General features: G+C 41.9%; 1 protein-coding gene across 11 annotated transcripts in view; it reads right to left on the bottom strand.

Annotated features, from left to right (window-relative positions):
- Positions 1-7,044: 7,044 nt before the first annotated feature.
- CFAP206 (cilia and flagella associated protein 206) overlaps positions 7,045-11,935 on the bottom strand; it is a 58,647-nt gene continuing 53,756 nt past the window's right edge. For all 11 annotated transcript variants that reach the window (XM_060283306.1, XM_060283308.1, XM_060283307.1 and 8 more), the window contains one exon: positions 7,045-8,625. In XM_060283306.1, coding sequence (XP_060139289.1) covers positions 8,395-8,625 — 231 coding nt within the window. In that variant the 3' untranslated portion in view covers positions 7,045-8,394. The remainder of the gene's footprint in view (positions 8,626-11,935) is intronic.

Below are 11,935 nucleotides of genomic sequence, written 5' to 3'. Positions count from 1 at the left end.
GACATTTCTTCTTTTGTTTTGTAACTACTGCTCTGTACAGTTTATTTATCTCTTCCCATTTTGGGGTATCATGATAGTCTCAACTTACTTCAATTAACTATAATTATTCTCCTCTGGACACTCAAATTGTCCCAGTATGGTCCCTGTAAGCCTACTCCTTTAAATCTGCACAAGCTTTTTGAAGCATTTTTGATTTCCACGTTCCAGGTTCCAGGCCAATCTTCATTCTTCCCTGTCCTAGGCCATGGAATCAACTACACTTCAAGAAGCTATGGTTCCTTCTGGGGGAGAATAGTATTAAACACACACACACACACACACACCCCATAATTAGGGTGGTGGGTAAAATGCTTTGGGGCCAGTTTTGTGGCATTTCTGGTTCACATACATATCCTGCTGCTGAACCCCAGCTTTCCTGTAAATTTTCATTGCCTGTGAAGACTTTCTACTCCATTGCCATAAGCCTTGACTAGATTTTGATGCCCTTGTCCTAACGTGATCAGCCCAAAACCACCAGGGACAAACCTATAGTCAGACAGAGTCAGGATTATTGGCTCATTCCAGCAAGAGAGACTGCACACCAGAATAACTGTGGGAAGTCTCAGGAAACAAAGGAAAAACAGAGTTATAGAATGTGGGCGAAGAATGGAGTTAGGTGAAATTTAAAAAGAAGTGATATTTTGCAACAAAAAGAATAAAATACCTAGGAATAAACCTACCTAAGGAGACAAAAGACCTGTATGCAGAAAACTATAAGACAATGATGAAAGAAATTAAAGGTGATACAAACAGATGGAGAGGTATACCATGTTCTTGGATTGGAAGAATCAACATTGTGAAAATGACTCTACTACCCAAAGCAATCTACAGATTCAATGCAATCCCTATCAAACTACCAATGGCATTTTTCACAGAACTAGAACAAAAACTTCCACAATTTGTATGGAAACACAAAAGACTCCGAATAGCCAAAGCAATCTTGAGAAAGAAAAACAGAGCTGAAGGAATCAGGCCTGCGGACTTCAGACTACACCACAATGCTACAGTAATCAAGACAGTATGGTACTGGCACAAAAACAGAAATATAGATCAATGCAACAGGATAGAAAGCCCAGAGATAAACCCACACAAATATGGTCACCTTACTTTTGATAAAGGAGGCAAGAATATACAATGGAGCAAAGACAGCCTCTTCAATAAGTGGTGCTGAGAAAACTGTACAGCTACATGTAAAAGAATGAAATTAGAACACTCCCTAACACCATACACAAAAATAAGCTCAAAATGGATTAAAGACCTAAATGTAAGGCCAGACACTATAAAACTCTTAGAGGAAAACATAGACAGAACACTCTATGACATAAATCACAGCAAGATCCTTTTTTGACCCACCTCCTAGAGAAATGGAAATAAAAGCAAAAATGAACAAATGGGACCTAATGAAACTTTAAAACTTTTGCACAGCAAAGGAAACCATAAACAAGACAAAAAGACAACCCTCAGAATGGGAGAAAATATTTGCAAATGAAGCAACTGACAAAAGATTAATCTCCAAAATTTACAAACAGCTCATGCAGCTCAATATCAAAAAAACAACCCAATCCAAAAATGGGCAGAAGACCTAAATAGACATTTCTCAAAAGAAGATGTACAGGGCTTCCCTGGTGGCACAGTGGTTGAGAGTCTGCCTGCCGATGCAGGGGACACGGGTTCGTGCCCCGGTCCGGGAGGATCCCACATGCCGCGGAGCGCCTGGGCCCGTGAGCCATGGCTGCTGAGCCTGCGCCTCCAGAGCCTGTGCTCCACAGCGGGAGAGGCCACAACAGTGAGAGGTCCGCAAAGTGCAAAAAAAAAAGAAGATATACAGATTGCCAACAAACACATGAAAGGATGCCCAACATCACTAATCATTAGAGAAATGCAAATCAAAACTACATTGAGGTATCACCTCACACCAGCCAGAATGGCCATCATCAAAAAATCTACACATGCTGGAGAGGGTGTGGAGAAAAGGGAACCCTCTTGCACTGTTGGTGGGAATGTAAATTGATACAGCCACTATGGAGAACAGTACGGAGGTTCCTTAAAAAACTAAAAATAGAACTACCATATGACCCAGCAATTCCACTACTGGGCATATACACTGAGAAAACCATAATTCAAAAAGTCATGTACCACAATGTCCATTGCAGCTCTATTTACAATAGCCAGGACATGGAAGCAACCTAAGTGTCCATCAACAGATGAATGGATAAAGAAGATATGGCACATATATACAATGGAATATTACTCAGCCATAAAAAGAAATAAAACTGAGTTATTTGTAGTGAGGTGGATGGACCTTGAGTCTGTCATACAGAGTGAAGTAAGTCAGAAAGAGCAAAACAAATACCGTGTGCTAATACATATATATGGAACCTAAAAAAAAAAAAAAAAGTGGTTCTGAAGAACCTAGGGGCAGGACAGGAATAAAGACGCAGACGTAGAGAATGGACTTGAGGACACGGGGAGGGGAAGGGTAAGCTGAGACGAAGTGAGAGAGTGGCATGGACATATATACACTACCAAATGTAAAATAGATAGCTAGTGGGAAGCAGCCACATAGCACAGGGAGATCAGCTCGGTGCTTTGTGACCACCTAGAAGGGTGGGGTAGGGAGGGAGGGAGACGTAAGAGGGAAGAGATATGGGGATATATGTATATGTATAGCTGATTCACTTTGTTATAAAGCAGAAACTAACACACCATTGTAAAGCAAGTATACTCCAATAAAGATGTTAAAAAAATAATAAATAAATAAAAAGCAGCAATATTTTGATAGCTTCAAAGCAGGGCTGTGTGTGAAAAACTCAACATCAGATCTGGACTGCAGAACAGTCTCAGGATCCTGTTTCTTGGAAACTCTGAAGTTACTATAGATGTGGACTGCTGTATTCAGGAGCCCCTTAAATGAAGGCTTTGCACCTAGGTTGGAAACTGAGGCTGCTTCTTTGTGTCAAAGTGACTTAAATCCTTCAAGCAAGGAAGGAGTGTTTCATTCTTACTGATACAATTTCAACAGCAAGGTTCCTAGTAGCATACGATTTTAGAGAACAAAATTTTTCAGTGAAATAGAAAGCAGACACTTAGAAAAGGGGGTTGTTATTATACTTTACAACTGTGGCATATCCTTGAGAGGTATGTTATGTCCTGTTAACTCTGCAGCTGGGATTTCTGTGCTCGTTATCCCAGCCCAATGAATGGCCAAGCAGATATTTATAATATTCTTAGTTGAAGCTAGTTTTTACTTTCTCATTTCTAATTATCCTAAGTCTTCGAGGGCGAATGTCAGTTGAATGTGTTTCTTTTATGTATGCCTAGTTTTCTAGACAAACCTTGGTTAGGGCAAGGAGCAGCCATCTCCAACATGTGAGCCATAAGCTCATTTGCCTGATGATGGAATAACCTTACAGCAGCCGTTACTGTTTCCATTTGAGACCCCAGTGATACTCACTATCCATCTGAGACCATTTGAGACCCCAGTGATTGTCACTATCAAACTGCAGCGTTTGTCTCGATACCCTGCTCACTTCTATCTCTGCTCTGGTATCAGGGCTACCCTAGTCTCAGTGAACTGTGCGAAAGGAAGCCCACTATGTCTCCATCAGTAACAAAGCATATAAAAGTGTGAACTTCATTCATTAAACAAGAAGACTGTGCAGGAAGCAAATGCCAAAAGGCTTAAGGAGGCTGTAGTTCAACTATGGTAGCTGTATAATAGATTACTAAAAGTGGTAAGGTCTAAAGTACAGTAAACCATTAACCATAAAGAACTGTGTAGACAAATCTCCAACTGTAGACAGAGTGAGATTAAGCATATTATTCTCATTCTGCTATTAAGAAAACATCCAAAGCCAATTTGCTAGGTTATTATTTTAAAACAACTCTTTCCTACGGTATAAAATTACTAAAGAGAAGCCAGAAGAATTGTTGCATTTTAGAATTGAGAAAATTTGTTTAAAAATACAAAGAGACAAGGGCTTCCCTGGTGGCGCAGTGGTTGAGAGTCCGCCTGCCGATGCGGGGGACACGGGTTCGTGCCCCGGTTTGGGAGGATCCCACATGCCGCGGAGCGGCTGGGCCTGTGGGCCATGGCCGCTGAGCCTGCGCGTCCGGAGCCTGTGCTCGGCAGCAGGAGAGGCCACAGCAGTGAGAGGCCCGCGTACCGCAAAAAAAAAAAAAAAAAAAATACAAAGAGACAATGTACAATTCAGTGTCTGAACTAAAAGAGTTAAATATGAGTAAAAATCATCAGTATCTAAACATTTCTCATTTGAGCTTAACTCTCCCTTGCCTCTGCTTCCATTTTTAGTTACCATAATCCCGTTTCTCTTTTCCTGCCAGTCCCTGGTAAGTACTTTGTACTTAGTTGTACAATTTTCTGCTTCGCTGGCTGCAATCTTATTTCTACTCAAGCCAACTCTATTAAAACAGCTTAGCCGCTGCCAACTCCATTCCTCATTCTCTTGGGTTTGTTCATCAGACATTTACTAAAAGTCCTAATGTGCCAGCATTATTCTAGGCACTAAGAGCTAGAAAACAGAAATCGGGGAAAACGAGGATGGGAATGCAGCAGAAATGAAACACTGGGGCTTCTCTCCTGGCTAACAATGACAAGGCACTTACCAGACAAATGCTTTACACGTGTTAACTAACTCATTTAATCCTCTCAACAAGCCAATGAGTTGGGAAATGTTATTACACCAGTTTTTATGATGAAGAAACTGCAGCAGAGAGATATTAAATAACACAGCTAATAAGTAGTAGACCTAGACTTTACTTCCATAATCACAGAGATTCCTTTACGTCTTTTTCTACTCTTCTGACTGTTCCTCTGTCTTATCTCTTCCTCCTCATTCCATCCCCATTCGTTGGGGATGATCCCCCAAATTATCTATCTCCAGATCAAATTCCAGTCACCTCTGCTTTACTATCTTTGTCATTTCTTAAACTCAAAATTTCCAGTACTGAACACATTATCTTTTTTGACCAACCAGTTCCTCTTCTCAATTATCCTCTGTTTCCTAGCAACCCTAGGGTAGAGACTTTGATTTTCCCTTCCCTTCCCTGGAATGTTAGATTCCCTTCATTAAATCTCACATTTGCGCCTTCATGTCTTCCATTACTGCAATGCCCTAACTCTTGTAACAGCTTCCTCACCATCTCCCCAATTCCAGTATCTCCCTTCCACAATGGATCTTCTGTTCAAGAATCTGCCACAGTTTTCTAATATCCTACTACAGGAACGCAACACATTCCTCTGCCTGGCTTTCAGAGTCCTCCAAAATCTATACAACCCTGCTTATCCAACTTTATTTCCCACCACCTTCCCCGTAGATGTTCTTACTTTGCCTCTCAGTTTTTCTCCCTCTTTTCCAAAAACTACTTTGCGACTGAACTACCACCTTGACTATTAGAATAATCACTCAACCAGTACTCTGCTTCCAGTTTGTCCTTTCTTTCATTCCTTTTCTTTTAAAATTCATTCATCCAACAAGGTACTATAACAATACCAGGGATATAAGAATGACTAAAACACAGTTCAACTCTCAAGAAATGCACAGTCTAACGGGGAGAATACAGATGGACACATATAGACCTTTTTACTTCAAGTGTTATAATAAGAATATGAATAAAATCCAATGAAAACCCAAAGGAAGAGCAATTAATTCTCTCAAAGGTGATGGGGAAAACCTTCATTGAAAAAGTAAAATCTGATCAACAGATTTCATGGGGACAAACAGATTTCCTGAGGGTGTCTGTGGAGTACATTCCAGGGGACAGAGTGACAAGCAAGCACAGAGAGGGATGGTATCAAAGACCATAACACACTCGAAGAGTTTGGGCTCCATTTGCCTGTATGTGTAGTGTGTGCAGAGAGCATGAGGGGGCAGAAAATGAAACTGGAAGATACATGGATATATATGAAAAGTCTTATAGAATATGGCAAGGAGTTTTTATCCCCCAGATAATGGAAAAGTGTCTGTTTAAACAAGGGAAGTGAAGGTTGTAGGGGAGGAAGCCAGGTGACCTGATCAAATTTGTGTGTTAGAAAAGTTACGCCGATGAATCAGGCAATAGAACTAAGTCCTAAACTACGGCAATAGCAGTGAGAATAGGAAGACACGGTTCCCAAAGGCAGATGAAGCCAAGTCAACAGGGCTTGGTGACTAGTTAAATGCAGGGGCTGTGTGAGAAAGACAATCCAGAAGTTTTTAATTTATGCTACTGAGTAGGTAGTGATGCCTTTGACCACAGAAGGAAATACAGAGAGAGAAACAAGTTTGGTAGAGGAAATGAGCTCGGCCTGTGACCTGCTGAAATGGGGGTAACCGACTGACACTGGGTCCAACATATGGTTGGAAATCTTTAGAGAGTGATGGGGCTTGGGTAGACAGTGGAGGTCTTGGGAGAAGATGAGTTTACCGTTTGATCTAGCTCCCCGTATTCTCATTCTGTTGTACTTACCAGATGACTTTCTGATGTTTAGCTTTTCACATAGTATGTGGTATTTTTATGCACTTGGCAATTCTACTTTCAGCCCTAACCTGGTAACCCCAAATTGTGGCTTATCAGCCATCCTTTTCTGTGTTTAAAAATCTTGCAGAATCAAAGGAGGGTTGATTAGAACGGGTAAAATCAAATTCCTGAATTTGCAAAGTTTAGTATTAGCTGTAACCACCCTCTTCAGGTACAGAGCCCTCCCAACCCCATGTCCACTCCACACCAACCCCCAGGCCTTGCCTCAACAGCCAGCCAGCCCATCTTTAACTTCATTTTTAAACTACAGGTATGATAAACAACAAGGTCCTACTGCAGAACACAGGGAACAATATTCAATATCCTGTGATAAACCATAATGGAAAAGAATATAAAAAAGGATGTAGATATATGGATAACTGAATCACTTTGCTGTACAGCAGAAATTAACACATTGTAAATCAACTATACTTCAGTAAAAAAATTAAACTACAGGTATGAAAATCATGACAACTTAGAAGTAGATCTGTTTGAAGTTTACCTTTATAGTATCTGAGAAAAATGGATTTTGAAGCATATCATATTATAAGTAACATTTAACCTACATAGAAAATAAATTATACAAACACCTTAGTAAGAGTCACCTAAGCCAAGAATATGTGCTAAATATAAATGACACCCCCTGCCCCCAGGCCTAACAGGCCCTCTGCTTGAGAGACTTCATTATCCATGCTTAGGTATTGGGAGTGTGTAAGGCAGCAACAAAACAACAGCTCTAAAATTTGGCTATCAGTAATTGACAGGGGCCCTAAACACAACCTATGGAGTTAGGCAAATAGGTCAAAGGAGTGAAGGAGGAGACCCGTAAGGCAGCAAGAATTAAAACCAGAAGTACCTGCCCTACGAAAGGGCAAAGCTACTAGTTACAGGAATGCTGGCCGAGTGCTGCTAGATATGCCGATCTTTTCAAGGGGCCAGAATCTAGATTCCATGTAAAATTTCCAGATTTTAAAAAACATCATGTGGGACTTCCCTGGTGGTCCAGTGGGTAAGACTCCGCGCTCCCAATGCAGGGGGCCCAGGTTGGACCCCTGGTCAGGGAACTAGATCCTGCATGCATGCCGCAACTAAGAGTTCACATGCCCCCCACATGCCACAACTAAGAAGTCCGCATGCTGCAACTAAAGATCCCGCATGCCACAACGAAGATCCTGCATGCCTCAACTAAGACCCAGTGCAGCCAAAATAAATTTTTAAAAATACATAATAAAAATAAATAAATGCTTTTTAAAATAAAATTTAAAAAAATAAAAACATCATGTGGATCTTTGTTCCAACTGTTCCAAATTAGTGAGGTCTTATTACATATCAATTTAATCCATGGTGCATTTAATAGCTAATGAAGCTGAAAATATTGATTATGGTTTACATTTTTAATGTTCAACATTAAATATGATTTTAGAAATAAACTTCTATCCCAGGTACAATAATCTTATATCAATATATAAAAAGTTATCTAAATAAATTTCTATCCCATGCATAACAATCTTATATATATTAATATCTAATCATCTTATATTAATATCTAATAATTTCAGTCATAATGCTACCAAACTTTTTCTTACAAGTCAAAGAGGAATGGACAGAGTTTTACTTTGCAATTTTAATAGAATGAAAAATGTATTACAGAAAACGATTTTTCATTTGTTGTAGCAGTTTGACAGTGCACATGGGTGGGAACCCAAAAACATTCATACCACCAATGAACGTGCCAGCCCCACAAAATTAGCTAATTTTCATGGATGCAAAAATACTTTTAAATATTTGCCATTGTTCACAATTTAGTGGTATCTACGTTAAAAGTGTGGTCTCTAACTAGGTTTCATCAATGGCTCTAGTTAAGTTCACCTTGATTTCACAGGTGGTCTTGGTATGGCCCCCGCGGAAACCAGCTACATAAATCTGGGGCCGGGGCACTTGGCTGCTGGCTTCCCTCATTGACTGTGTGCTAGCATCCTTTGAAGGGTACACCTGGGAACAGTTTTCTCTTCTCATGTGACTAAGATCAGTCTGTACCGAGTGAGTAACTTTCCGACGCAAATTGGCCTAAGTAGAAAGAGAATACACAGGAATGAACATTTCTCTAAAGAACAAATAAAATACTGTCAGGTACCAGTTAGTATCGGCCTTTTTTTTTTCATCTCAATCCACAAAGAAATTAGTCCTGCAACATAGAATGTTTCTGCAAAACATTAAAACACTGGAAAATTTAGAACATAACAGAAAATAAATACCCTTGTCTGAGAAGTAGGAAAATAGATTAAATAATGAAAATGGACCCAAAGAGAGAACACACAGATTCAAACCTACAGTGAGCTCAATTCTTTGTTAATATAATAATATAATAATTCATTCATTATTATACTTTGAGAGTCATATAACTTGGATTTTCCCACCATTCTTGGCTTATTTTTTTAAAAGATAACAATTTAAGATTTCCATTGTCTTACCTAAATGGGCTTCACCCAAAACTTCTAATATAAAAAGCTCTGATGTTTCCAGATAATACTTTACATTTTTCTACATTATGCTTACTCCTTTTATGGATTACAGCTAAACATGAGATTAAACAGTTTGCTCAGGCTGGGAAGCAAGGAGGAGTTTATAAAAAAAGAGAATAAGAGTTTTATTGAAGTTGTGGTAAAATCCAAGGAAAAAACTCAGAAGGGATTACAGCATGTGAGTTAAGGAGGAGAGACCTGGAATTAGAGGAAACATTTCAGCGTTTGAGACACTGCAGGTGACTGAGAACCAAAACTACTTCTCCCACACACAGCTTATCGTCTACATTAACAGGACTTTGCTATTCCTTTGTATTCACTAGCATAATTTTATTATTCCAAGAGACTCTTGCCAAAGCACATAACTTGATTGTTCATTACAGAACATGATGCATGTTCTGAAAGCTGCATGACTCTTCAGTGGTAAGCATTAACACACAGAAGAAGCCCTAAGACTCTGCGTCCCTTGCCTGAAGATTCACCTTGCTATTCCCATCAATCCTGGACTGCTTTTTCATAATCTTTACAACCCAATTCAGGCCCCCAACACATCCCCTGACTGAGCCCAGGCATCAAAAGACCTGCCTTCAACCAAACTTCAAAGTCTCAATAAATCCCGACCTTGCTGTTCCCCCTCTGAGACATTGCAAAGCTCTGCTGAAGGGTGGTTCCGTTACAGCTCTAAGCCATATATTCAGCTTTGTCTTATCAACAGGTCATGTTGGTAATACATGGGGAGCTGGCATTCAACATGCTGCAATTCTAGGGGATAATTCCATCTAAGGTGGGAAGAAGAATGAAGTCGAGGAGTGAGAAGACAGGGGGGTCCAGTCAGTATGAGGTTCAGCCCCATTGAACACCGCATTCTCTTAACATTTCCAGGCCAGGCCTAATCTGCCACCTATACCTCCCATATCCTGTCCAACCATCACTCCTCTCTTCTCCTTTGTCTATGTGTATCTCAAGACCAACTTAAAATGTCACCTAAGTCAATGGAGCAGAATTTTTATTTCACTTCTGTTATACCACTTACCAAGAGATACTAAAATATTTTTAGTGTATCAATGTCACTTGCTAGACTATTAGTTCCTGAAGAACAAGGTGGTAGGATATATATACGTTACCCAGTATACATCTGATGAGCTCAAGTGAGTCTAGTATTGATAGATAACAGAAAAGAATGCAGGGAATGGGAGCTTCATGAACTACAGAAGAGTAAATGGTAAGAATGCTAATGGAACCATGATCCAGAACAGGGGTCCCCAACCCCTGGGCCGAGGACCAGTACCAGTCCGCAGCTTGTTAGGACCCGGGCCGCACAGCAGGAGGTGAGTGGCAGGCGAGCGAACGAAGCTTCATCTGCCGCCCCCCATCGCCCCCATCGCTCCCCATCGCCCCCCATCGTCCCCTATCCCTCCCCATCGCCCCCATCGCTCCCCATCGTCCCCATCGCTCCCCATCGCCCCCCATCGCTCCCCATCGCTCCCCATCGTCCCCATCGCTCCCCATCGCCCCCATCGCCCCCATCGCTCCCCATCGCCCCCATCTCCCCCATCTCCCCCGTCGCTCCCCAACGCCCCCATCGCTCCCCATCGCCCCCCATCGCCCCCATCGCCCCCATCGCTCCCCATCGCCTCCCATCGCCCCCCATCGCTCCCCATCGCCCCCATCGCCCCCATCGCCCCCATCGCTCCCCATCGCCCCCCATCGCTCCCCATCGCCCCCATCGCCCCCAACGCTCCCCATCGCCCCCATCGCTCCCCATCGCCTCCCATCGACCCCCATCCCTCCCCATCGCCCCCATCGCTCCCATCACCGCCTGAGCCATCCCCCACCTCCCCCGTGGAAAAACTGTCTTCCATGAAACTGGTCCCTGGTGCCAAAAAGGTTGGGGACCGCTGATCTGGAAAATATTCCAGGAAGCTGAACCTTCCTCATCTTGAGAAATCAGGGGACTGAAAAGCTGCCACCAGAGAGGGTGGCAAGGGAAATGATGTGGTTAGTGAGAAGAGAGACTGAATATACAAACGGACCTAGGTTGGACCTTATATGATAACAGAACTCGAACCCACACCTCTGCAGCAACCAGTCTTGGAAGCCAAACCACAACCTCGGTAGCTGTAGCAATCAGCTCAGAAGAGCAGAACAGCCCTATTTTTTTTTTTTTTCCTGCTGTCTCCCCTTCCATCTCTGGACCAACTAGAGAAAGCCAAATACGCTCACTAAACCAATCACAAAAGATACCCCCCCCACACATCGCCCGCTGCTAGTTAGCCCGCCTCCAGTTTCCCCTGTCAACATCCTCCAGTCAGAGGAATACCTGAAGCCTTCCCCTTTTTCACTATAAAACTTTCTCACTCCTCTCCCCAACTTTGAGTCTCTGCCGAACACAAGTGATGGTGACTGGCTCCCTTGATATAGCAAGCTTCGAATAAATAGCCTCTGTTCTCATTTGAGTAGTCTTCCTTTATTTCCACACCTGATTTCCATTAAAGAGCTGGATAAAATACACTGAGAAAAGGCTACAGTTATAAAAAGAGCTTGTTCCTTCACACTATAAATATTTGTTGTTTAAAATGACCAGATACTATCAAAAGGAAGAGTGGGGGGAAATTCCACTGAGTCAGATAGGGATGAGAGTTTCAAAGAAGGCTTCAAGGGTAGGTACCTACTGTGATTAAGATGACTGCGAATCAGAAGGACAAGTGAGACGTTTGGAGAGAACAAGTTGACAATAAGAGGGGACTGTATCTGTGCTATAACAGCAGTAACATTCTGCTCCTCAAAAAAAAGTCCAAGAAAGAGAAGGGTATGCTTCAAATGATTAGAGGAAGCTGCAGGGCTTTAAATACTAG

This window comes from Globicephala melas, chromosome 14 (assembly GCF_963455315.2).
Source record: "Globicephala melas chromosome 14, mGloMel1.2, whole genome shotgun sequence".
NCBI lineage: Eukaryota > Metazoa > Chordata > Mammalia > Artiodactyla > Delphinidae > Globicephala > Globicephala melas.
Note: the sequence above shows the minus strand (reverse complement) of the source record. Positions and strands in the feature narration are given on the sequence as shown.